This window comes from Rhea pennata, chromosome 3 (assembly GCF_028389875.1).
Source record: "Rhea pennata isolate bPtePen1 chromosome 3, bPtePen1.pri, whole genome shotgun sequence".
Taxonomy (NCBI): Eukaryota; Metazoa; Chordata; class Aves; order Rheiformes; family Rheidae; genus Rhea; species Rhea pennata.
The window spans coordinates 51354833-51381690 of record NC_084665.1 but is presented as its reverse complement, the minus strand read 5'-3'; the positions used below and the strand labels follow the sequence as shown (position 1 = coordinate 51381690).

Genomic DNA, 26858 nt, shown 5'->3' with positions numbered 1-26858 from the left:
ACCATGAAAAAGCACAGCTTGCTATCTTGCATGCCGGATGTGATGGCAGTCATAGAAACTGTATCAGTAGACAAATACACAACACAAAACATAAAAACAGACAATATGATACATAGATAAACAACAAAGTACAATTCTCCTGAGTTAAAAAAAAAGGATTCACCACCCAGGTAAGGACCAAATTTAAGGTTTTATTACACCATTTTTATTGTCATATAAATATCAATTATAAATCTTGAATTCTTCAATCACATTACAAATTGATTTCCTATCATGAGGCACATATTTTACACTGAAAATGTCCTGAGGGTAAGTAAAATTAAAAATGTAAACCAAATAGAACATTCAATCATACACTAAACAGTTGTGCATCACTGCACATCCTATTTAATGTTTATAAACCTACATTTTAGATTTTCCTGGTTAATTTCATTCTAGGATTATCAGGACCTACTGCAACTCTGTGTTGATTTTAAGGTTTACTCAAGTCTAATAAATTTCTTCAGTTCCATACCACGAAATAAGCTCCTAATAACAGCCCTTTGTACGGTGTTGTGATAATTTATTCAACACCATCAGCAGAAACTTGTAAAACTCCTCAGGGAACTAAAGAAGATCCTAGTACCAAAGTTCCTTTTGGAGAAATCACAACCATAACTCAGTACTTTGCTACCTCTCTGATTCTATCTGCACTACAGCAAAGACAAGATCTATTTTCCAGTTAAGAAGCCCTGAGAGGAGAATGAAAGGGCTGCGTGAGCCCTCTAATGAACACTTATGAGAAACATCTCTCATCCAGGGTGCACTGTGTTTTCATTACGTGGACAAGGAGAGTCATGTATGTATGAATATACGCCTATGTAGCATAATTTTTAAACTGGAAGCTATCTTAATACACAAAGGTTAAGATCTGACCAGAATTCTGTCTTGTTTCTTTGGTTGGGTCAGGTATGTTTTCTGGAGTCACCCGTTTCATCAAAACTCATGATCATAACAGAGTATTTCATGAAGTCAGTAGCTCATCTAGCTAATAAACAATGTTTTAAGGTTGTTTGTTGTTTTTTGGAGAGAATGAGGGATTACAAAGAGCTTGCTTTTTTTTCCCTTCCTTCTCACATCATGAACCAGAGTAGGAAAAATAGAAATCAGAAAAATAGAAAATAGAAATAAAGATTGCAGGAATTGCTTTTGAAGGTACAGCAACAAATAAATTAAATTATGACAAACTACCAAAAGTTTAACTCAAATCAAACATCAAACCTTAGAAAACAATACTGCTATACACCAAAGAATTCAAATGTACTATTTTAGCAAAGATGCTTCAAATACTGATCTCTAAGATGTCTTGTGACTAGCTTATACTTACTGTGTTTCTATGGTTTTCAAGTAATTACAATTTGATCTTGTCATATATAAATTAGAAATTACTTCTGTAGATGATGTGGGATGACTTCCACTCAGCATTAACTTTTCAAAAAGCATGTTTAGAGAATAATAAAAATTGAAATAAAAATAAAATGAAATAATTATTGCATTTTACTTTTTTTCCCCCCACTATCTAACTTTCCTGCAAAGACACCTGACAGTGAATTGTGTAAATGAAATCTGAAGGCAATGACATTCAAATATAACACAATTACTACTATATCCCTGGCATTTTACACACAATTGCTCTTAGAAATTCTATAGGTAACAAAATTACAATGTATAGAGCAAATTTCAGGGTTTTTATTTGAATTCTTTGTTGTCTTCTGCAAAAATTATTTTTTTGGTCTTTGTTTTTTCTTCTCCAGGAATAATAACCTGGAGAAATTTGCTTCCTTACCTATGTGCTTGGTTCTTAAGGTTTAATGCTCCCGTCTGATGCAGCTCTTCAAGCTGTTTTCTATTTCCAAAATACAGGGCAAGGTCTGTAGCGATGATGGCTTTGCGGATGATCTCAAGGACTTGCTCGTATTCACTGGAGCTCAGATTGGAGAAGACATTGTGCCCTTCCAGCTATGAAAAAGTAAAAAACCAATAAAAAGCACAAGCTCTAATTCTGAGATGATTTCAGTCTTGTCTTTACTAGACAGGTTACAACAGTTTTACAACCCACTGACAACTTTTGTCCCAAGTTCAAACACTGACAGCCTGAAATACACTTTTTTTTATCCTTTCTTTTTAAAATACTGTCATGAAACGGTAACGATTAAACCACTGATTTGTTCGGGGGACTGCTTCCTGTAGAGTATATTCTTTCTGAAGCCTGAAAGTACTACTGAAGACAAATGCTAGCTTTTCCCACTATAATTTATAAGCACTACATACACAGCACTTTCAGACAGTATTAGCTTGAAAACTCATGATTTAATCCAGATCCAGATTATTGCATTGCCAAGCTGGTCAACTTGAGTGACTCATTCTGAAGAATTTTTGATACTGTATAACACAACACAGATAAAAAAAAAAAATCCAGGTTACAATACTAAAATAATTACATTTTGATACAGTATTTCAAATGAAATGCACCTGCAATTGCTGCACTCTCTGACACAATTTTCTTTTTAGAAATAAAGTAATTACAGTACTTTCACGTATATGAGCATTTGGGAAAAAGCAGCTTTGTTCAACTGTGAGCTGACTGACTCCTAAACTAAAGACAATGTTTTCCACTATGGAGGCTCTGGCAACATGCCACTGTCATCCCCTTTCAATTTCCACTATGTATTATTGTGTATTTAACTGACAATATCCATGTACTGTGATCACTCATGAAACTGTATCACATTATGAAGTCAACACTATTCACTGACTCTAAGCTTTTGAAAACAACTTGTCAAAAGTCTTCGTACTCTTGAGAGGAAACAGGGAAAAAACAAAATAGAATGAGCCAGCCAGCCATGTCAAGGTGTACGTATTCACTAACAGAAAATATTACTACAATATATCAAATGCAGAGGTGTTTTGACATTTAATTGGCATTTGGGTTGAAGCTCATCAAAAGTTTTCCTGACTTTTATCAAGCATTTACATAATTTCTTCAAAAATATTCCTCCGAGGTATGAATAGGCTTGGCTTCTCTCATCATCCGGAACGTAAATGTCATTTTCCGACGTTTTTACTTGGACAAGTAAATTTATTGTGGATAACGAACAGAAAATACAATCCATCCATGGCTCAATGTTCCTTTGGCAGCCTCTTCAGTCACAATACATGACACTCAGAAAAAAAATTCAGAACATTTTAACCCATTATCAGCACTCCGGGACCAGGAAATGACTACTAGTTTTCAGAATTTTTTTGAGTGTCTTCTCTCCTCCATCCCCTCAGTCAACAAAAACATGCTGTTTGCCCTAGTATTTAAATTATGCCTGATGTGGAGATGTTACTTTTAGGCTTTAGAATCTGCAATATCAGGACCACCACTGTGGCTGTGACAGTTTCTATTCACATCACTAAAAGAGATTAATTGATTTCTAGTAAAGTAATGATTGAATTTGCCATTTCTGAATACGTCTTTCAGGCCTTTGAGTATTACATACAACATATGACTGCTAAGACATTACTCCTCCCTGTTGTGCTAAAGCTAGTGAATGGTGTACATGTGAACTGTGAGTGGATACGAAAGGCGGCTATGAAGTTTCAAAAGATGAAAACAGTACAAGTTAGTAACAAAATTAACATTCATTGTGATAAATCCTAACAGTGCTTTTGATAGCAGTCTGGAAAGCAAGCAGGAAGGCTTTTTGATTCAAATGAAGAATAGCAAGCCCAAAAGGCTGCTTTGATCTGTCTTTGCTGCCAGCCACCACCCAGGGGTACTTGGGCAGCCAGTGTTTGAATCCACTCAGCAGCCCTGGCCGCCTCCCCTTCCTCACTGCCTCTTACAGCCAAGGCTAGGAGCTGGCAGGGAGGCAAACAGGTTCTCTGCCCTCTCTGCAAATGGGACTTTCACCAATTACACCATTTCTGCAGGAAAAATTGCAAAATGATTATTAAAGAATGACAGTGGTCTGCTTCGCATAGTATAGTGGGACAGAGAAGCATTAATGACTGAGGAACTTGCTCACTGTGTACCAATTCACATGAAAAATGAATACTAAAAATCTAATGCCATGCCATCACGGAAGGATTCGATTACATCCTCCTATATGGAAGGACACTCAACAGACAAAGTTACCATTCTCCGAAGAAATATGTATGATACCTAAAACCATAATCATAAGATGGGCTTCTTAATACAATACACAATATGTATTTTTCCTAAAAGCTAATTAGATATTTAAGAAAATAAGTATCTTCCCCCTGAAAGACCAGAAAGAAAGAAAAGTTAACAAAGAATTAGTGAAACAGTAGCATGGTATGGCTGTGTGTCAGGCATGTGCACAAAAAGATTAAAAACAGTGAGCACAAATATGTTATGGACTGGCAACCAGTTTCATAGGTGACAGTTCTCAGCCCTCTTTTTTTTTTCCCCCCTAATTCAGCACAAACAAACTTTTAGCTAATGAGAAAATATCCGTTTGTCATGCAACACACTTAGTTCTCCCAAAATGTGACTGCATGCTTTCTGGTAGTTTTGTATTAATTAAACATACACCAACATTACTTCATATTAGGAACTCTATCATTGAATATTATCATATATTATCATATTCAATTTTTTTATTTCAATTCGCTGAAGAACAAGAAAAACACGAAACAACATAGAACAGTTTAAACTTTGAATGCGTGCAAAATTAACATTTGATCCTAGGTAAAGAATTTATGGACACCATGCCACACACTTAATGCTCAAGGAATTTATTACAGCATGCTTTAGACCTTCTCATACAAAATTCTGCCAGTTCTTGAGCTTTTATTCAGAATTTTAGGACAATTAAAGACTCTTTTGAAGGACGTTCTGCTGGAAATATGTAACTAACCAGGTTTTCTTTTTCAAAAAAGTTCCTACATTGTATGGTTAAAGGCAAAAACCTCACGAGTTAACCCAGAAGTTAATAGCTCTATAGGAAGGGCATAAACAGTAGACCTTCAAATAAACAATTATTATTTTTTCATAACATCAAGATTTTTGGAAAAATGCTTTGATTTTCAAGACATGTATTATTTTTGAACACTTCAGTCGCCAATTTGGGAACCAGACTTGCTGTAATAAATCAAGGCAAATACTTCTCCTGCATCTTCTTTTCTGGATGAGCACTACAATCCATAAATTAAAATAAGCATGCTTCAGAAGATCTACAGGCTAATGAGGTGACTCCTATTTCCACAACTGGACTCTACTTCACAGATGGCACAATTTTAATAATCCTACCTGCAGGATGGACACAGTTTGCGAGAAGTGGTGTTGTTCCATTGTTGATGTAGAATAGAGAGCAGCTAACGGGTGGTCAAATTTCTGAAGATAGCTGTTGCTGTAACCTCTGTGATCCAGGTCATGACACAAGCATGCAACTAAAAGACCTTTCCGCTGCAAGAAATTTGAGATAAAAAAAGAAAAATGAGACCTGCTTCTTGCCTCTAGATGTCACCCTTATCTCTCAGAATACTTAAGTGTTGCACTAGGATTACACTGCATTCAAAAAGTACATTGAAAAATGTCCTTAAAATTGCAAAATATATATATATATATATATATATATATATATATATATAAATATGTAAAAATAAAAATGTAGAATTAAAATTCTCTGTCCAGTTGTAATTCAAGTCTTTTTTTTTTTTTTTATGAATTATAAAACACAGTTTGACAATCACATGTGGGAAGGATTCTGCTTCAAGAAGAGATCAGAATTTTGTACAGATAATCTTGCTGTCCATTGGATCCTTACTATGTTTATTGAAAAAAAAATCAGAAAGCATAGAGTTATTGAGGGAGAAGAAATACATAGGATGAAGACTGCTGTTCTAAAGGCCAGTGCTAACACTGCCTCTGCAACACAGTTCCTACAAGATGCTGACTAAGCCTCTAAAGACCAGACTTTTCACAGGTACTCACTAATGTGATCTATGGAAGTGCTGAACAACAGTAACTGCAAATGAAGTAAAATAAAACTGAATTGCTATTTAATTAATTCTTAATATGTTGAACAGTAGAGTCCCTGAAATCTCTCTTTTGATGCACAAAATCAGTGGACACTTGGGAAATTTCTTCACACAAGTGTGTTTGGAAAAACACATTCATTAATGTTTGTGAAGCAGTTGCTGTATCCATGAACGTCATAAAAAGTCTTTATGAAACTAACAGTCTGTCTAACAGTAGATTCTAATGAATGTTCAGCAAATAAGGAAAAGGTCCTAAACTGAAGAATAAAAAGAATACTGAATAACCATTTATTAAATGAGCAACATACTTCCTGCGTACTCTATAGAGAATTCTGTAATTTTGTGAAAAAACAGCATGTGATCACATAATTAAAGATGTTATCAAAAATACAATGTGGTCAATTAAGGTTGCAGCACTCCTAACTCTTGTATTTCTGATTTTGAGACCTTCACTTCTATTTTTAATCCTTCACTTTTATTTTTAATGATATTCTTTTAATATTGCATTTTATGAAGCATGTTTTTCTAAAACAAAAGGAATAAAATGTAACAGAGATCTACAAGTCATGAACTAACTAACAGCTGTAGAAAGCTAGTATCCCCTTTTCATTGTTAACAGGAGAGGCAAGACATGTTGCCATAGAACTTCAGAAACATTCTCTGATAGCAAAAGAAAAATGAGTCTCAAGATCCTTTGTGCTGCACAGTAGATCTAGAGGACATAAGCTTTTTTGTCCCTGCTCCACAAGTTTAGTTCTTCCATTGCATCCTTTCCAACCTGTGGTTTCCCAGTTCTATTTTTTGGTCTGTCTGGCTCCTCATGCCAGATAGTTCTCTTTGTCTGGCCTGTCCCCATCCCTACCTCCCAAGGATTCATTCTTGTCTCAGTCCCTCAGAATTACAATTCCTCATCTTTGTGCTCTTGAGCTTGTACCTAGTGTCCCTGCTTGGATCCTTGGTCTTTAACAACTCCCAAATCCCAAATCTATTTGTCTCTACATCAAAATCTCTCTGACAATGTTTTATACCTTCCCTTCCCATCGTTCTGCCTACCTAGGTGCATATCCCTCATCTCAGCCCAGCCTGAGTAAGCTCCCCGGCCTTTTTCCTTCGGCAGCTGCCTGTATTTTTGTCAGATACATCTCCAGTGTCAGGATGATGAGATTGCTAGCAAGTCTGAGATAAGGTGTTCGAGTGGGTGAAGGCTGAGTGAAGTTTGACAGTGAACAATGACTGCTCCAACTCTCTTAACAGCTGTCTCTTTTGCTCTCCCAGCATTTCTTACCCCAAGTCTCAATTGCTCTATAAAGATGTGGCTTACTATTTTGTTAGTACTTAAAGTTATGAGAGCGCTAAATACCTCCAAAGGGTGTAATCTACGTATTTTCTGTTATGAAGGAACACTGATTTTTTTTCAAACGTGTAACCTGGCCAGCTTTCAGGATATTGCTGGCAAATGCCATTTTCCTAACTGAAATTTCCAATTTTCAAGTCCCAGCTTTAAAATAGAATACACTAGACCTTTTTGAAGGAAAGGTCAACAAATTTTATTTTATTGTTATAAACTGAACAGAAAAATGATTTTTTGTATCATGCTTCTCTAAAAGAGCCAAAGAATTCTGTCTGAAATTTCCCCCAATAAACCAGCCTGAAAAAGCCAGCAAGCTTGGAAAATTACAACCCAAATGGCTAGAATGTGACAAAGTTATGTGCAACTGAAAACAAGTTCTCCCAGTGAGAAATTTCAGGTAAATAATATAACATTCCCAGTTGCACCTACAGTAATTAAAAAAAAAAAAAAAAAAAAAAAAAAAAAAGGCACTGGCTATATTATTGCAATTATTTTGGTTAGTGATCTATTAAAAGTATGGTTTTTCTAAACTCTGTGCAGCTGTCTTAGAAAAATATATATGCAAGCTAAGGACAGCTTCTGTATAACAGAAGTTTATCAAGGAATGAACTTGTCTGGTCAGTTGCTTCCTTTCATCCATTTTATTCTTCTCCTTTACTCATGTAGGTCAGCTATCTCTGCTACATCAAAGCCCTTCTCCCTTGTCCTACTCTGTCTCTTTCAGATCTCACAATCTCCAACATTCACGGGGTTTTCTTCCCTTCAGTACAGGTCTGCAGTTTTCTTAAACACTTAAAATAAAGGATGTGGTTATAAGGGGATGAGAGAATGTCAAAAATAGTCTTATAGCAAATCTCTTGCTGCTTCTTCAGTGGGCACAGCTGAAAAACATGAAGGAAACACTACAAGCAGGAATCTGAAGTATTTTCCTTCCTCAAGCTTTCTACTTACACTCATTCCACAGCAAGGACTATGAGACTCATTTTATGTTTTATATACTCTGCCCAAGCTGATATCAAAACTCTAGCATAGGAAATGCACTTTTGTGATGGTCGATACCTCTAGTGAGGCTTAGTAACTGATACTATCCCTTCACTTACCTCCAGGTCAGTGAAAAGCCCCTGGTTGTTCTGAAGTATGGCATACATGCAATGTGCAACTGTGACTGCATGCTTCCAGTTGTGGTAGGGCACACGGCGATAGTTCTTCTTTACAGACATAGTAAATCGGCATAGCTTTTCAAGTTCAAAGCTTGAAAGGAAAGAAGTTGATGAGACAAGAAGTAAGAATGGATAAAATAACCAACAGAGAATAAAAAGATGTTCTTTGGTTTACTCTTCTTGCTAGAATGGACTCTCAAAGCATATGACTCATTGATTAGGAGAGTCATTCAAGTTTCAGCAAGGACAGAAGAGTGTGAGTACCTCACAATGCTCTTAGTTTAAAAATTCTGGAATATAAGTCAACCTTCCCAGTTCATGTAACATGATTACATAACCTCTCCATTCCCAGAAACTTAAAGTGTTGTTCTTTAAAGCACTATTTATTGAACTTGCTGAAAACTGAAACTTCGCCCCTAACAAACCTTTTGAAAATGTCATTTATGATTAAAACCAAAAACTAGTATTTTAAAGCAATCTGACATAAAAACAAAAATTGAATTGTTTAAATTAAAATTCAAGTCAAATTGACCTAGAAACAATTCTAACTTATTTCAATTTCATGTTAATTTTTAAGTGCATAGCATACAGTTCAAGAAAACTCCATCCCCCCCCCCCCCAAAAAAAAAAGAAAAATGTTGAGCATTCATATTGAAGAGCAGAAAGAAAAAGGTTGGCCTTAAAAAAAAAAAAGTATTTTTTTTCCTTTCGGTTTGGCCAAATAGAAACTCAGCCTAGTATTTCTACATTTTTTACCAATGCTTTAAGTAATTCCAATTAACCATGAGATTATGAGATTATTTAAAGGGATTTTTTTTATCTTCTTGCTCATTAATCTGTACATGCAAAGTGAATGTATGGTCACACAATTTTTGACATTTGAATTTTGACAAAGGTAATAATAAATAGCAGCAACAAAATTGTTATATTTAGCTTATGTGCTCACTATCTCCAAAAGCTTTCTTATCCTGTAGTATCAGAACTCTGCACAATCTGTAATAGATTTTTATCTACCTTTGAAAGGACAGTAGAATTTTTCTTTTTGTTTACAAATGGTAAAGTCAGGCCATATTGGATGTAAGGTAAAATTTTCTAAAGCACTAAAACAAATTGTCAGAACAGAAGAAATATTATTTTCAAGCCCAGAACTGAACTGAAGCTGCCAGGGTCCTAACTCACTGACTTTTTCCTCACATAAACAGATCATGTTTCCTTTATTACTGTATTTTTTCTGTTACTGTGGTTTGACTTTTCTTTCTTTTTAGAATTCTAAGACTTTTTTGAATTCCACATTTTGATCATTTATTATGTATCTCACATACACACTACTAATGTCCTAGTTTTGCTTGTGTGTGGGCTGAGAAAGCAAAGTTGAATGTCCCTGATCTATCATGTAAAAATGTAAATACATTTATTATATGGAGCCATTTAGATACAAAAACATATTTCAATGATTGCATGTTGAGCAAGTTAATTATTATACTGCTCTAGCCTTAGACTTACATTAGTGAAAACAGAGGCATACTGTCTTTTAAAAAGCTTTAGGTTTTCTTTTTTAATTCTAGAGATTTCAGTCAGACAGCTCTAGAACAACTGCTTAAACTACTGTTTAAAATAGTACATTTTTAGTCAGACTATCGTAACAGTCACTTCCACCTAGATCCAGTATCTACTCAATGATTACTACGGCATAGCATAGTTGTAGCCAAAGGGATAAATCATTATAGATGATACCTTCACTTAGAATAATATTACTTCCCCCACTGGTGTATTTTATATGCTTGATTAGAGCAGTAAAATTTTATTTCTTCCTGAGAGCAAGGAAATAGTATCATAGATGTTTTTCGTAAGTCCTCCCTAGACAGGACAGTTACACACCAATAGGGGGATATTTAAAAACACAACTATACTCCTCCATACACTGAAAACCAAACTAGTGTTAAAACAGCTGCAAGTCCTTGTTTTGGAGGGCTACGAAGTTTTATTCTCTCTCTTTTGCAGAAATTAAATACAAATCTGTCAGTCCTCAGAGTCTGCTTTTCAAATATTTTTCTCACTTTTGTTTAACTTTGTATGTCAGAACTGAAATTCACCTGAAAAAAATGTCAAATTGATATAAATTCTATCTTGGAAAGGAGGAAGAAAGAAAAGAACTTTGTTGAAAATTTGTCCCCAAATCTTCCAACCATAGCCATTCATATAGCCATGGAAACACCCTGATTTTGCTAGGCAGTGAAGAACTGCATCTAGAACAGTCACCCACTTCACAGTATACTGAAGGAGGAGGAAACCAACCAACCCACAGTCAAGACAGACCCTCGTATTTGACTGTATTTATGCTACAAGAGCATGGAGATTGGTCCAGCTATTAAGATGAAACAACCACCAAACGTTTCCAACTGTTCTTCTGTTTTGGAAGGGGATTATTCCCCTTTTAACTGCTCATCTTCTCCACAATTGCCCCACTTCTCTACAATTTGGAGTGGCTCTTTTCTTTCAGCAATAGGAGCATACTTAGCCAAGTGATTACTGATCTTAGTAATGATAATGGACATTAAGAGAAAAGGACAATAAATGAAATAATATTTCATTTGAAAAGCATTCATTTCTGTAATTAATGCATAATGATGCTGGTAAGTGATTTATATTGGAAGAAAAGATCTTAGTCTGGGATTTTAAAGCACATATTAAATTAATTTCAGTAGCTATACATTTGAAAAAAAAAATCAGTACCCATGGACCTTCCCTTCTTTTTGAAAAGGATGCCTTTAACATCTTCACCATCCTCTGACTGAAAAGCAATCTGACCTCAGAACCAAACAATACTTCTATTTACTGAAAGGACAGCTGTTTGGATGATACTGTGGAGTTCTTCCATCTGGCTGTTCCCAAATTTTATGAACTGGAGACCAAGAAACTAGGACACGAAATTCAATTCAGTTGTTACAGCCCTGTGCAAACCATGCATTGTAAATATACTCCAAATAAAATAATACCATGTGTTAGAGTAGAACGATCCCATCATTTTCTTATATACACATTCATAAATAATGGAATTAAAGCAATAAATTATGTAATTCATACCAGGCTGTCCCACAGGACTGGTGGACCATGTAGACAAAAATGGCAGGCCAGACATCCTCATAGGGACTGATGTCAAAGTGGTATCTAAGAAGAAATTTTCAGCTTAGTAAGTATAAACACTTTCTCATTTTAAACTAAAAAATGACTAGGCAACACGTCTCTGACAGCATTCACTTATTTCTGAATATAAATGAAAAAGTGACTTTAAAGTCTTAATCTTCCAGCTATGTAACTCAATATATTTCCACTAATGTCAATGGAACTTTGACGGCTAGTCTTTGGTTCTGTTTAATTAATAGAAACAGAAATCTCTCTAAGAATCTACTGTTGAAGTAATGCACCAAAGTCTTTGTTCAATGCAGATAATCAGAGCTCTACAGGTACTCCAAAAAATATTCTGGACTTACCTCTCAAAAATTGTAAGGTTGGTGTGTTTAGTAATACATTCCTGGCTTTTTTCCCCTAATAGTTTCTATTAGAACTGGGTAAGACTCACTTTAATTTTTACAAGAGAAAAAAAAATCAACTTTTATTATTTTATAGAAATTAAGCACAAACTTCAAAACCCAACCATTTCATGTTGCATTTTTTTATGTTTCATTAGCCAATGTTTTATCCTCTCTCCTGTATCAACATTTGGGCCTAATGTTAGGGACCAGCTCAGCAGAACTGTTTGTCTTTCGATTATTAATTAACCCCTTTCCTTGCACCTGCTATGCTGCAAGTCTTCTATTTACTTTCCATTGAACCCAGCTAAACACTAGTGCGTACACCACACTGAACAACCCAGCAGGTGCAAGAGAGCTGAAGGTAGCTGAACTGCTTGGAAAAATTGCTAAATATATTCAGATTTCTTGAACAAAAGGATGTTAATACAGTTTAGAACGAAACCTGTCATCTTTACAAGCGAAAGTCATTTTCCTGAGGAGGCGGGTTATATAATATCTAACAAAGAACAAGAAATTATATTGCAAATAATAGGCTTCTATTAGGGTATAATCCTGCAAGCTGCTAATACTCTGGCTTTCAAGCAAATCACTTAAACACATAATAAACTTTAAGCATAAGCAGTCACTGTTAAACTTAAGCATATGCTTGCGTGCTTTGCTTGATCAGAGCCACAATGCTCAGTGCTTGACAAGAGTATGTGAAATCTAGAGAGTAGGTCTCCATAGACATTTAGGCTGTGTGACTCAAAAATTTTAGGCACTGGGTCATTACAGCAGAATTCATTGTTCGGAGCTAGGAACAGTGGCTTAAAGACTGAGATGACTTCCAGTGTCAGTATTCTGAGGGACTGATTAGCTACAAAATACAGATAAAGGTATGTCTTAAGCACACAGCATAGCACAGATGATCTGCGAGAGCTGAAAGCAACTGAATTGCTTTAAGGAAATGTTAAGACTATTCAGACACAATAAACCAATGGATTGGAAGTCCTTCTCCAAATTTAGGCCCTAACTCTTACACCCTGACACCTAAGATTCATTATCCTGAATTATCTTCAGGAGTTTGAGCTGTATCCATTTGCTCTTCCTACAAGATAGACAGACAGACAGAGTCAAAAAACTCCAACAACAACAGTAACAATGTCGTGCTGAATCTTTTATTTTAAAGCATGTAAAAGGAATGATATTATCCCTTTGGACTTAACTACTGAACTCGACTGAGCCTCTACCTTTGGCCTCTAGATACTGGTAACTTAAGCCTATCAGAAAAAACACTCATTATTACACATCCTAGATCTAACTTAATGTTTTCATGCAACCACTGTGGCTATTCATCTCTGTGGAAAGCTCCACCGGTTTGATTAGACATTATTTTACACCTGTGATAGACAGTTTGTTCAAAATTCACATAAACAGCACCTACATGTAAGATAACTAGAGATAAACCCCTATGATTTGGAATATTTCTATAACCGTGTTTACTACAAATCCTACACTATACCTAGGGGAAAAAATCTCAACTTCTTCAAAGACAGATACTAGTTACAGTTGTTGCCATAATGAAAAAATACTTACAGTTCAATTTCTTTACAGATATGTGGAGGCAGTGTACAGTGCATGAGATTTTGCCACTCTTCTGCTGTACAAACACTGTGGTAGGATAGCTTCTCCATCGTTACACGGTAAATACACTCTGAATGGCGAATTCTGTGGTACATCTGAGAAAAGGAAGTTACTCATTAATATGAGATTTTAGTAAGGCAGGTAACATTTCTTTCCTGTAATCAAGCACTTATCCTTAAAATATACACTTGCAAAAATGTCAAATTTTGGGTGCTCAACTTCACGCATCTGAAAAGTGACAGATTACAGAAATTTGGTACTTCTGGAAAACCAGGCCTTTTAAGTGTCTCAATAAGGCCATAAACTTTCAAGAATATTACACCTTTCTGCATCTACTCACTGGGGTAAAAATCTAGGGCTCTGTTGATTTTTCATTATGCCTTGATCTCTTCCAAGAAAAAGAATTAGAATTCAGATATTATATCCATTTCGGTCCCTTGAGATATGGACAACGAAAAGAAAACTAGTAATAAGGCACAATTCACATTTGGTGCCACTGCACAAGTTCATCTGTTAACTGGTTCAAATAACTGCTACTTACATGCAGGAAAAAGTACCTGAGAAGTTTATCATACCTGCGTTACTATGCAACAACAGTGAACTAATTATTGAGAGGATGAAATTCAGCTACTGTAGATGCGGCATGGTTTGTAAACAAACAAAGATGTATTGGTTTTTGGGAGTTGTATCTTACCTTCCATGAATATGATAAATTTCTTCTGCGAAGATTAGTGTTAGATTTTTACACTTATATAGTAATGATCATTACATCGTTTATACTTTCTAAACTAAGAATTATTTCTTTTAAAATAAAGGCACTTAACACAAAAATTGTACCAATTCTTGTCTAGAAGAATGGATAATTATGGATATATAGCACAGCATATACATGTTTAAATTAATATTTTGAATAGTAAGCATATGGAGTGGAGAAAATATATACCATCTCCATCCCCCAGATGAAATTGTAAAATACATGATTTGAATTTATAAAAATAAGTAGGAATTATACTTCCTAATGGAAGAGCATATAATGATACCATTCATGTTTCAGAGCATGCTTGCTCAGCTTAGCTATATGAAATGGATGTATCCCAGAGTACAATTATTTCAGAAGGCACCAAATAAATCCTTATCAGCCTCTCAAAATACAATTATTCAGCAAAGAATTCAGTGACTGTAGTTTATTTGTTAATTCAACAAAACAGATTTATGAGTCACTTTAATGGTCAGGAAGATGAAATAATAGATTAAATCCTTAACTAAGATTCTAAGTCTTCACATTATAATGGACAGCTTACAAATCTGCAGATAAAACTTACATTAGCACAGTGTAAGGCTAACGCACAAAAGACTGCAAACATTTTAAAGTTGTTCTCATCAGTTTTAGAGAAGGCACTTCCACTTATTTTGTTCACCATCTGCACAACACCTATAACACTTCCTCGGCTTACAATAGGCATGCACAGGATATTTCTGGTTGTGTAGCCTGTATAGAGGTCTACTTCTCTGAAGAGCCGGGAAAGAAAAAAAGAAAAAAAAAAAAGGAGTTAAAATTATTAATTAGTATCTATTCCTTGTTTTCTGATAATGCTGATGTACAATAAACTAGCTATTTTTAATGTACACATAACTAGTACCTGTAAGTTAACCTTCATAACTCTTACATATCTGCATCTACTGTGTCAGATTTAGAAATAATTCTAATCCTTTAATCTCCATTTGCAAGATAAAAAATTAAAGCTTCCTCATATCAAAAGACAGTTCATTACAGAATACTTTTGTTGTGTACATTACTCATGTTATTTGTTAGGTGGGTTTCCTCTCCATACCCAACTCAATCAGACCGCAGGGAGACTAATAAAGAAAATCAGCAACAGTCTAACTGGGCTTCTACGACAGGAAAATAATAAATCTTTCTTCATGATTTTTATGTAAGACACAGATAATAGTTTTTATTTTTTATCCTAAACATATCTCTAATGGCCAAAAGATTTAGATAAATATGTGATTCTGTGATATCTATAGGTTGTCTCTTCATCAGAAGATTACAGTTCCATAAATACATCCCAATTTGAAATTTGAGCATTAAATTAAGTAGAAACTTTGGTGACCTATCATCTCCTCCTCCCCTCCCCTCAAATCCCCTCACTGAATAGCTTCCTACCTGTTAAAGCGTGGATCTGCATAGGCATCAGGGATGTTAAGGACTTCTCCTGTTCTTGCCACTTGTCCAGCTATTCCTTTCTCTATAGAGAATCTGCACAAAATAAAAATGTGTGTTTGTTATAATATGAATAATCTGGAAAAATATTTGTCCACTGGAGTCTGTCTCAGGCACAGTACTGGATATTTGTTCCAAATCAACGTTACTTAGAGGCTCATGGGAGAAAAATCTCATGAGACAACAACTAGTAGTAAATAATAAAATTAAAAGCACATATTTAAATAGATACTTACTGGAAACATTTTATATAACTATATAGTTGAAAACAAAATGATCATTTTAGTGAAAGAAAGTTCAGTATTCCTAACCTTGTAGGTTATAAGTAATACAAAACACATTTGTACGAAACCTATGCCTTAAGTTTACCCTTGTATAGTATTCATTTCATCATCACTTTTATATATCATATAGCACGGAACTAAGTGTATTTTGGGGTATAGGTGGATTTGGTAAAATTAACTTTGGAAAATTACCAGTGGCTGTATCAAAGCTAGACATCATATATATGCGTTACTTATATACACTTCAGAGTAACTCGCATGCTGCATCTCATGATATACAAAAAAATGCAGTGGTACCAACTACATCTTTCAATCTCACCAAAAAAAAATTAAACACAGCAAACATAATCAGGAATTGAATCAGGAAAAAAAGATACAAGCCAGTAGTGCTAAGAAATAATTTTTCTTCAACCTAAAACAGTTATGACAATACAAGCACAAAAGGATTTGCAGATCAGAACAAGTAGAAAGAATCCTACGTGGAACACACTCAAATCTGAATGTACCTGGGTAGTATCTGGTCCCCATTGAAGTCACTGACAGAATTGACATGATTCTCCCCCCACCACCACCCCACAATTGGTTTTAAGTTACAGTTTCTTCTGCTTCTTCTCATGATATGGATATCACACCATTTTAGACTCCTTTCTGATGACTGATTCAGTGTTACTTTCTTAGACATTTAAGTTATGTTTCTCTTTCAGCGTACATCACCCTGAAATGTCTAACACCCTTGCACTCAGGGTCAACATTTCAAGAATTTTCATACCAAAAAGACAGTAAAATATAAGCAAGAAAAATAATTATTAAGAGGTGTAAGAAAGGATATGTTAAAGCAGGCCACTTTCTTTATTTCACACCACCTCCTTGCTTGTCAGTATGTAATTGCAACATTCTTCCATTCTTACTCACACAATGTAGTAAGTAGGAGTTAAGTTCGTCTAAGAGAGTTATCTAAGTGAAGACATGAATCATCTCATATTGGCCGAGAACTTTAATGATATATAGAGGAATTGACAAAAGTCTGAGAATTTCAACGCTGATCGTGTATTTTATCAGAAATATTAATACAGGAGACGTATACTTTTTTTTTCTTTTTTTTTCCCAAGCAGTTGCAGGTTTAAATCCTGTATATCTGAAAATCTTGTATCAACTGACACATTGGTAAAGATTCAGCACTTTTGAAAAGTGAAAAATGTTAAATTGACTTTGTTGTTTTGAGTCTTTCACTAAAAATAAGCATACATGTAAGAAACTATGCACTTGTGACACAAACCAGGAATATACAACAATTTTGGACAGCGAATTCTGTCTACTCATTACAAGCCTGCATACATTTTCAAATTCACTATTTCAAGCATACTTCAGAACCACAACTATTGAGAAGTTTGAAAATATTCCAAATTCAGAGGAGAAAAGGTAAAACAAAACTATTGAATCTAAAGTCTTCCAAACCAATGATCAATCCATACTAGATCCTATGTAGACCTAATCCATATGTGGTATGAATTGCAATTTCCTTATTTTGGATGTGCCTGAATAGCACAAATTTCAATTCCTTTTGGGAACTCCAAAAAATGTCCCATATTGGTAGAACTATGGATTAGGTGCACCTTTACCTGCACCTTTACCTACCTCAGAACACCTCTGTTTTTTTTCCAACATGATTTCCAAAAGGACCGCCTCCGGAAGACGGCATTTCCAGGAGTGACGTTATAGCTTCAGAGACGTTGTTTCGATGGCACTGCAATGTCATTCCCAGAAGTACTACCTTCTGGAGGCGGGTCCTGGTGGGAATGATATCACAGTATGACAAGTATTGTCAGGGTACCTGCAGATAGGCACAGAGACTGGGTAATAAAATGCCTGCTCATTGTAGTTATAATGAAACTGCATTCTCCTCCTAACTACTCTTACCTTATTTCTTTGGTCTTCTTGAAGACAGGTTTCCCATCATTTTCTTCTCCAATATCAAAAAGGTCTGAATACAGCTCCTTATTCTTGTGGTCAACCTGGAAGAGTGCACACCTGTCTGCATTCACCAGGTTTTTTGCATATATCTACAGAAAAAAAAATAAATAGAATTACCATTAGTCTTTCATCTGATAAAAACATAAGCCCTTAGAAGTTAAATGTTTTGACAAGTTATCCTGTATGAAGATCTCTTTGAAGTAGCATCCACCCTCACAGCAGTCTTTTAGGATATAATTCAAAAGGTAAATGGGGTTTTCATTTAACATTTTCTATAAATTAAAGTGTTTTTCTCATTAAAAAATACAAGCATACCTTTAGAAACTTGAATTTTTAGTTTGTTATTTAGTTTGAAGTTTGTTAAAGGAAAAAGGCTTTCCTACAGGCTGCTTTTCAAAATGGTAACGTTTTCTCTATTTTTAGAAATTATTCATTTTCACGGGATTTTAAATAGGTAAGATACATGAAGACTTTAGAACAATTTTGTCTTTTTATCTTTGTCTTCAGTGCATACGTATTTGCATTGAATATCTAGTGAAAAAAGATAACAGAGATCAGTGTTTGCTTCTAAAATAAGTAAAATGTGCATTTCTGTGATACATAACAATAAACAAATAAAAGAAAAACAGAAGTAGCATGATGGATTGCCAGATGCAGTGGTGTAGGAAAGGACAACAAACTCCTCACTCTATAGCCAGTTTGGCACAAAAGTCAAAACCCAACTGTTCTACATGAACTAGCAAGATTACAAAAGGCACCACTCACAGGCAAGGAATTACCACAATACAGCAGTATACTGGTATACTCCCTATCATACCATAAGCAAGCTAGGTTTTATTTCAATAAAACTAATTCCAATTTGTTAGAACAGAATCTTGTCCCTGGAACAGAGCAGCTTTTCACAGGAATGTTTCTCAGATTTAGGAGATTTAGTTTCCCAGATTTGGTTTTTTGAAAATGGGAATGAGTGAAACAAAGTCCATCAATGATTGCTGTGTCAGTTTAAAAAGCCATATAATCAAGTTCATGAACCTACTCTATCTAGTTCGGATTGAGCCTCCTACTGTCGGTCTCTTAATGGCTCAGAAGCTGTAACAACTGAATGGTCTGAGGTAGACCTCTCTCCATTTCATTCTCTATATGAATCGTTCCAATTATATAAAATACCTATCTACTCATTCGATCAAAGAAAGAAACTGACTACAGCGCAGTGTGCGGGGCATGCAGGTGGGATATCTAAGACTTCTCAAGCCTCCCATATGAATGAACTAACTTACCCCTTCCCCCTTCTCCCATCTGCCATCAAAACAAACAAACAAGCAAACAAACAAACAAAAAGAAAAACAAACCAATCCTTGTAAATTAATGCAGACAGAAGAATGCTGGCGGGAAGAACCTATGAGATGGTAAATCATTAGTTGCGAAGCTCTTATCCTATGTCAAATGAGCTATGTAACATAAGCTGCACAGAAACCGCCTAGACCAGCTTATGAAACCTGGAGAGCCCTTCAGCAGTGAAAGAAACTGTGGTTAGAAAGATACTTTTGCTTTCTAATTTACTCCATTAGAACAGGGGAAAGCCAGAAAGACTGCCGGCTGAGAAGGTAACTTTTGTGAAATATTTCCCATTTTGAGGATTAAGAATCGTAAAAATCACAGCCGTTCACACTATTTTGTCCTCTGCTTAAACAGAGGACAGAATATGAACTGTGCCAAAAGGTCTAGTAAATGCTTCTTTGCTTCTGTACTTAAACCTATCAGATTGCTGTATATATCAACAACACTGAACAAATTAGAAAAGTTTTGTGTTCTAACTCATATGACTCAAGAACTTACCTGGTCACGACACATGTTTTTCAAAATGATTGCTCAGAGACTACTGATTTAGATAAATGGTTATTAGTATGAGAAAGTCTTTCTTCTCTAAAACCCTGGCTCAAATCCAGGCCAATGACCGAAGGAGGATATCAAAAGGTACTCTTTGCATTGTCAGTGGGGACACCAGACAGTGAAGGTGACCGCCTTCAGTGCAGACCGGTAACTGCACTCAAACATATTGATAAGTAAATTTGCACAGCAACTTCAACTTCTACTTCCCTCTCTGCATCTCATCCATATTCAGAAACAGCTTTATTTTTAAGCACTTTCGATACGGCATTTTCTCTCATAGTACTAACTTCACTGAGGGATTTTAATGAAAACGAAAAAAAAAAGTAGAGGGATTTCAGTATTAGAGGTCAACAGTTTTTTTCAATCAAACTAAGCGCAATCACTGAAACGTAAAGTAGGGAGGTGAAATTGATTCTTGCTCTTCTCTCACTGTGAGATTCAGAATGTGCCCCATAATGATAAAATCACACTCCAGTAAAATTGCAATAAATGTGAAAACAAGTAATTCAATTAATTCGCCCAGAAACAGCTAACTAGAACACATTACAAGGGAAGCTGAGCATGAAGCAGCTATGCAGGTTATAAAGCAGAAATCTGAAGCAGCAAGTGCTGGTAAAGAAGATAAAGAGTAAGCATAATTTGTTGCCAATTGCTTTTTCTGCAAGACTATTTTTCTTCGAGAATTTTATCAGTATTTGTTATTAATATCATATGTCATTTTATGCTGCTACTTTTAAATGTTAAATAATTTTTAAACAATTCATCTGAATTGGAATGGTCAACAGTCAAAAGTTGTTTCCTATGTGCACATTCTTGACTGTATACTTAGACATGACAAACAAGGCAGAGTATTTTCTGTAATTAATTCAAGTTTCTAAATAAATCCACTTATATATTGTTAGAATTCCTAGTTTGTGTTTTTGAAGATGCTAGCTGAGATGATCACTGGGAAGATTAGGGTAAGTACCAGGATATCATGAGAGAGCAAATTTTGAATGTGCATATTGAAGTAATAATATCAGAGAACTTACTAAGATTTATAATCAGGGAAAAGAACTGCAGTATGCAATGAGTATGCAAAAGCTAGACACCATAATTCATATATGAAACACGAAAAATATACCATGAGCAATCAATCCACAGATATCTGTAGACACTGTTCATGAAATAATTCTGAATTGGAACTTGATTTGAAAAAAGTTACAACCTATTTCTAACCAATACTTTAATTCATTGATTAAACCATAGTCTGTTAGTTATTTCAATGCACTTGGCTTTAGTGTTTTTTATAAAAATATTGTCTGACTCTGTCATTCTATTTATGGGCATAAATCTCCTTGTGAAGTAAAGAGCATCTAAAGTCCTTTGCTCATGTCATCTGCAAATATTCTAGGAGTAATGGTGGATCTCCAGTCCTTCCTCTAAACAACAGCTTCTTGGCGAGTATTTTGCAGCAAGTAGCAAATTGGATTCAGAAAAAAAAGGAAATCAATAAAACATGCTGAAATGGAAAGACAAACAGATGCCTTTCTGTATACAATTTTCAAACTTTCCTTAAAACACAAAAGTAACTAGTTCAGAGATCCTCATCCTTCATTACTTACGAAAGCTATGAAACAAAGCTGTTGCAACAAACAGAATCAAGTTGACCCTCACCATCTTTTTCCATATATATGTTTGTTCATATGGTTTATATTACACATGAATTACAAAAAGCTCATACATTTCAATGATATAATGTCTTATTTCAAGGAAAGGAGAATAAAGCAAGCACTTTAATAATGAAGATTAATACATTTAGAAGTGAAAAAGACAACTTACCATTATATGTTCAAGTAGAGAATCTATTGCAACTATATTATCAAAATACGTTCTGCAGAAAAAGAGATAGGTCAGTAAATAATTGTACTTAGTCAAACACTTCAAGCAGCTTTCTTGAGCCTGTTTCACAGTAACTTAACAGTGGCACTCAAAAAGGTGAGAGTAAACCTCTGTATCTTAAAAAAAGTGCTGATTGGCTTGCTATACCACAAGGCAATACAGAAATGACTCTAGCTCTGTTTCCTTCTGTCATTATTCTACAATGACAGAATTCCAGAAAAGTAAAAGAAAAATTTTACCAAATATTGACTACCATAGACTGAGCAGGCCCCTGCCTAGTGACTACCAAGAATATATTGACATATTCTGGCACCTTTTACATACTCGCAATTTTAAAAGGAGAAGAAAAAAGAAAAAGAAAAGCCATCTAGAAGAGAAAAAAAATCTTTCTTTGCTGAAATGACTGCAGACACATTTTATCTATGTGCTTGCAAAAGATCTCCTTAGGGTTATGTACTGAGAACTATATACTGAGAACTATTGACAACTAGATATTGTAATTAAATTAATGTCACATTAGCCAACCTATAATACTATTTAAAAGGCAACAAACTATAAAACTCTTAATGAGAGTAAAGTGGTATCTTAGTTTCACAGTGAAGTGGTAACTGTCCAAGGACAGTCAAGAACACTGAAAGATAAAGGTCAAACTTATTAGTAAAAGAAGTCTAAATCTTCCACATGCCAAGTCTTAATAACCCTCGGATTACAATGTTCCCAGCAGACAGAAAGGCATTGTCCCCTGGCCTTGAACATATACACAGCTCACTTCTGTTTGGGTGCAGTGAAAAGAAAATTTATAATACATTAGTTTTACATTTTCAGGGATACGAAGATGTGGAGCACTGTATACTACGCCCTTTCTAAAATGTTACAGAGAATGTCCCAGTGACATTGCGTGCTAACAACTGCCTCACTGAATAGGAAACCCTCTTTCCACATAAGAAAAGTACAGATCGTTTTAAAAAGAAAATCAGCTATTTTCTTGCTAGTGCATGTCTTTACCTACATCTGTTCATAAAGTTATTAAATGATATCTCAATTTTGTGGCCCAAAACATACGATTTCTTTTCTTGTTAAAAGCAAAAGTTCTAGCAGTTGATAATGCTGTATCAGAGGTATTTACTTATAAACCTACTTGTAAAGTATTTGCAATATTTATTGCCATTTTTATTTAAAATCTTAAAGTATTTAGAGTCAAGGTTCTTTAAAACAATCTCAGTGCAAAGTAGCAAGAGTAAATTGCCAGTCTCTAAGTTTGGTCAGATTCCAGAGTTCTCTGGTAAACTATCTCAGTAGAGACTTAGTAACATAAAAAGCACCCTAAAAAAGAATATAACTGTGCAAGACACTGCAGCCCACATGAGTGCTGAAGTGGGTACCTTCACCAAGAGAAAGACAAGAGTACCCTTTATGAGACAAGCTCTGAATCTTACCTAAAATAAATAAATAAAAAAAATTAAAAAAAATAATAATAATAAAAAAAAGGTCATCTCTTGGGAGAAACCTAGGGGAAACAGCTGGGGACAGTCAGCTAGCCCTCCTTGCAGAAGGTAAATTATTCCCCTCCAAGTCAGAGTCCATTCAGCTACCTGCCTTCCTGAACTGTAGCAAAGGAAACCTGGATGTTTGTTAATCTCATGTTTGAGAATTGTTGATCAAAACCCACAGCAAACGTTTGCAACACCACACAGCCAAAATATTTCACTGTTCTACAGTGTCATCAATTCTTTATGATGCATATAGAAATTCTTAGGTGACACTGAACTGTTTGACAAAATACTGTCAAGCACACCAGACTCTCTGATTTACCAAAGCTACAACTTCATTGTTTTGTGTTATAATTTACTGGCCACCTTTACTGTTTAAGACACTGACAGCAGGCATAAAGAGTAAATTACTTAAAACACTTTAAGCTGACTTCACCGGACTAAAAGTAGTCTCTCACATTTTTCCTAGATTTTTCAATTTACGCTTGGCTTTATCATGACAAGAAATTAGAAGAAAACATACCGCACACAAAGACAATTCTTTCAAAATGCAAACAGGACCTTCAGAAAATGCAGGGGGTAAACAGTTGTGTGGCAGCTCTGATTCTTCAAGAATATATCCTTGAAATGTGTACATGTATGCAAGTGTGTGTGTTTGTGTGCACACATGCACATATATGTTAAAATACATAAAAATGGGCTGAAGCAAGTAAACTATCTTCTTGTAAAATCCATAAAAGCCTTCTAAGTCTGAAAATAAACAAAAGAGGAAGCTTCTTTTCCACAGAGAGCTATCTTTAACTCTGAGAGAAGAGAAAATAAGTAGCATATAAAAAACAAACAACAGCATGTAAGTTCTATGAAGTGTAACTAGGTGTTCCATTTTCTTCCTACACAGAAACAAAAACACTTAACAGGTATGCACCACCGCCATCCACATCGTTCGTTGATGCCCTTGTGCTTAAGTTTGCCTGCCTTCTGAGGTGTGTGTTGCCTCTGTTCACAGCCACACAGTAGATCAGTTGAGTTAGAACAGCTGAGTTAAAAAAAAAAAAAAAGCTAAACAAAATAAATTGATGAGATTACAAATCACACTTACTTTGATACATCAAGCAAGAAGTCATTCAGTTCCGTCTGCTTGGCAAGGCCTCTGCACACCTGGAAGCACAGATCGTGTTATCATTTGTTCCAAGGGAACTTTGAAGTGAGAGGGAAACTGAAGTCACATAGTCTACTTGTTTTTGTTTAACATTTATTAAAAAAATGCCACTAGAAGTATATACATATTACAGCACTACATAAAATCTATTATAAGGCTGGCTTTGTGTGCTGGGCTTCAATCGTGCCTATATAACAGCTGAGCTACAAATGTCAAATGTGAATAACACTTTTCTTAATTCTCTTTGAAAGATGTCAGTCGTTATATTTGTACGTGCTTTCTCACAGACTGCCCGTGAATGTGGTTACAAAATCAGCTTAACTCTACTTCCTTATCCAAATCCTCAGCTCAGCTGAGAACGTCAAATATTTTGTTTGCTTTCTTCCTTACCCTACTCTTTTACCAGTTTTTTCCTAGGTTGTAAAGGAACATGTAGGCACAAATGAAGAAGGAGATTAGACAACCTTACCCAAGCTTTTTGCCCAATAAAGGCAGATAATGTATGCTCATCTTTTGGAGAAATCAACTGGAATAAGAACACTAAAAATTATGTATACAAACCGTATTCTAAAAATAAAGCGTTAAACAATTTAATTTCATATTCTGCATCAAAAGTACAATTGTACATCTGTACATTACTAAAGCAAACATGGAGGTTGAAAAAAAGGAAAGAAGCCTCCACTGTATCTTTTACACAATAAAATACCATCTATATCTGGTAATATCTTGTACCTGTGCAAGGTAGATATAAATAACCACAAAATATGACAAGCTATATCCACAAATACAACTCTTGCATATAATAAAGTAACTAGGTACAATTTCTAAGTATATATTGCTTCCCAAAATATAACTGTAAGCCTGGTAGGCAACACCTAAAAACAGATCAAATCTCTCGTATTCTTCCCAAGCAAAAACTTCAGAGGGGAGAGTGCTCCGTTTAAGTCCAGAGGAGCAAAAGGGAGAGAAATGAGAACAATCAATGAACAGGCTTAAACTATGTTTTCTATGTGTTGCTTTCCTTCGTGTAAAAGACTTCTCAGTTAAAGACTGAGTCATTATCATAAAGTGAAGGGAAGATACAACTGCACCCAACTGCAATTCTGACACTGCATAGGCCAGCTAATTCTGTCTAAATGTGCCAGGCTGAACGATCAACCTAAACGAAGTCAATAGTTTGCACCACTGGGGTAACAAAGATTAGAGTCTAGAAAAGGAGAGCAGGTAACAGAGCAAGTCTTCCGCAAGATGTATGAAAGAAACCTTGAGAAGAGGAATGTAACAATCTTCTTCCTGTGAGTTGCGACAAGAATCCGTTTTTGTTTTCTCTGAGATGATGGAGTATGTACGGAAAAACAGCTCAATGAACACCAGAAATGTTACCATATTATTCCCAGCTTGCAGGAAGGGATTAAAATCAATGTTTTAGTACAGACCTAGATTAGACTACTTAAATTTGAACATAGGCCACGCTTCTACACAATGAAAATAGAAAAACAACCCACACTCACTTGTACTTGATGTATTGCTACTGAAGCCCATGCAAGATTTGCGGTTGCAACCTGAAACAAAAGAGAAAAAACTAACTCTGAAGAAACCTTGAAAATTTCACATCAGTTATATCATAGTTCTCTCTATCCAGTTGCATAATAAATTGACGAAGCTGTTTCAGACAAAAACAGGTGGCAAAAACTTGCGAGAAGACATTTATTCTGTGCAAGTTGTAGTATACTTGCGAGTGTTTCAATTTCAGTACAGTACATTCAGTCACAAGAGAATAATCCTCATTTTTCTGTCACAAGGATACTTATCAATGGTCGTCAGAAGCAGTATGGAGGATTCATCAGCTTGGGAATACAAAATCAAAACAATGTTCCCAGAATTCAAGGGGCTTTAGAAATCACCTTATAGACATTGCTGAAAGGCATCTACCATAGAACAAAATATCTCATAACATCTGACTGGGGCTTCACTTTTTCAGTCACAACTGCTTCCAGCTATAAACAGGCACTGTTCCTTTCACTACCATTTTGGTTGCAGTAAAAACAGACTTCATCACTCAGCACAAGACCAGTGTTTTAAGTATGTCAGTTTCCAGGCAACATTTCAAACAAATGTCACCTAAACTGCAGTTAACTAAGATGTGCTCCCATGCACAGTCTCCTGTCCTTGAAACACATGAGCTTTATAGGAACACAGAGGACAGAAGTGCAAGAGGTCTGCTGCTGCGTATCCTCCTAATGTACATTTTTTCTACAGAAC

The 26858-nt window shown here is 35.3% G+C and overlaps 1 protein-coding gene across 1 annotated transcript in view; it reads right to left on the bottom strand.

Moving 5' to 3' along the window:
• Positions 1-26858, bottom strand: part of PDE10A (phosphodiesterase 10A) — a 185762-nt gene that overhangs the window by 16410 nt on the left and 142494 nt on the right. The window contains exons 8-18 of the mRNA XM_062573701.1: positions 26108-26158; positions 24537-24595; positions 21888-21939; positions 18123-18265; positions 15865-15957; positions 15020-15206; positions 13650-13792; positions 11626-11709; positions 8482-8632; positions 5300-5455; positions 1826-1998 (exon numbers count right to left, since the gene is read on the bottom strand). Coding sequence (XP_062429685.1) covers positions 1826-1998; positions 5300-5455; positions 8482-8632; positions 11626-11709; positions 13650-13792; positions 15020-15206; positions 15865-15957; positions 18123-18265; positions 21888-21939; positions 24537-24595; positions 26108-26158 — 1292 coding nt within the window. The remainder of the gene's footprint in view (positions 1-1825; positions 1999-5299; positions 5456-8481; positions 8633-11625; positions 11710-13649; positions 13793-15019; positions 15207-15864; positions 15958-18122; positions 18266-21887; positions 21940-24536; positions 24596-26107; positions 26159-26858) is intronic.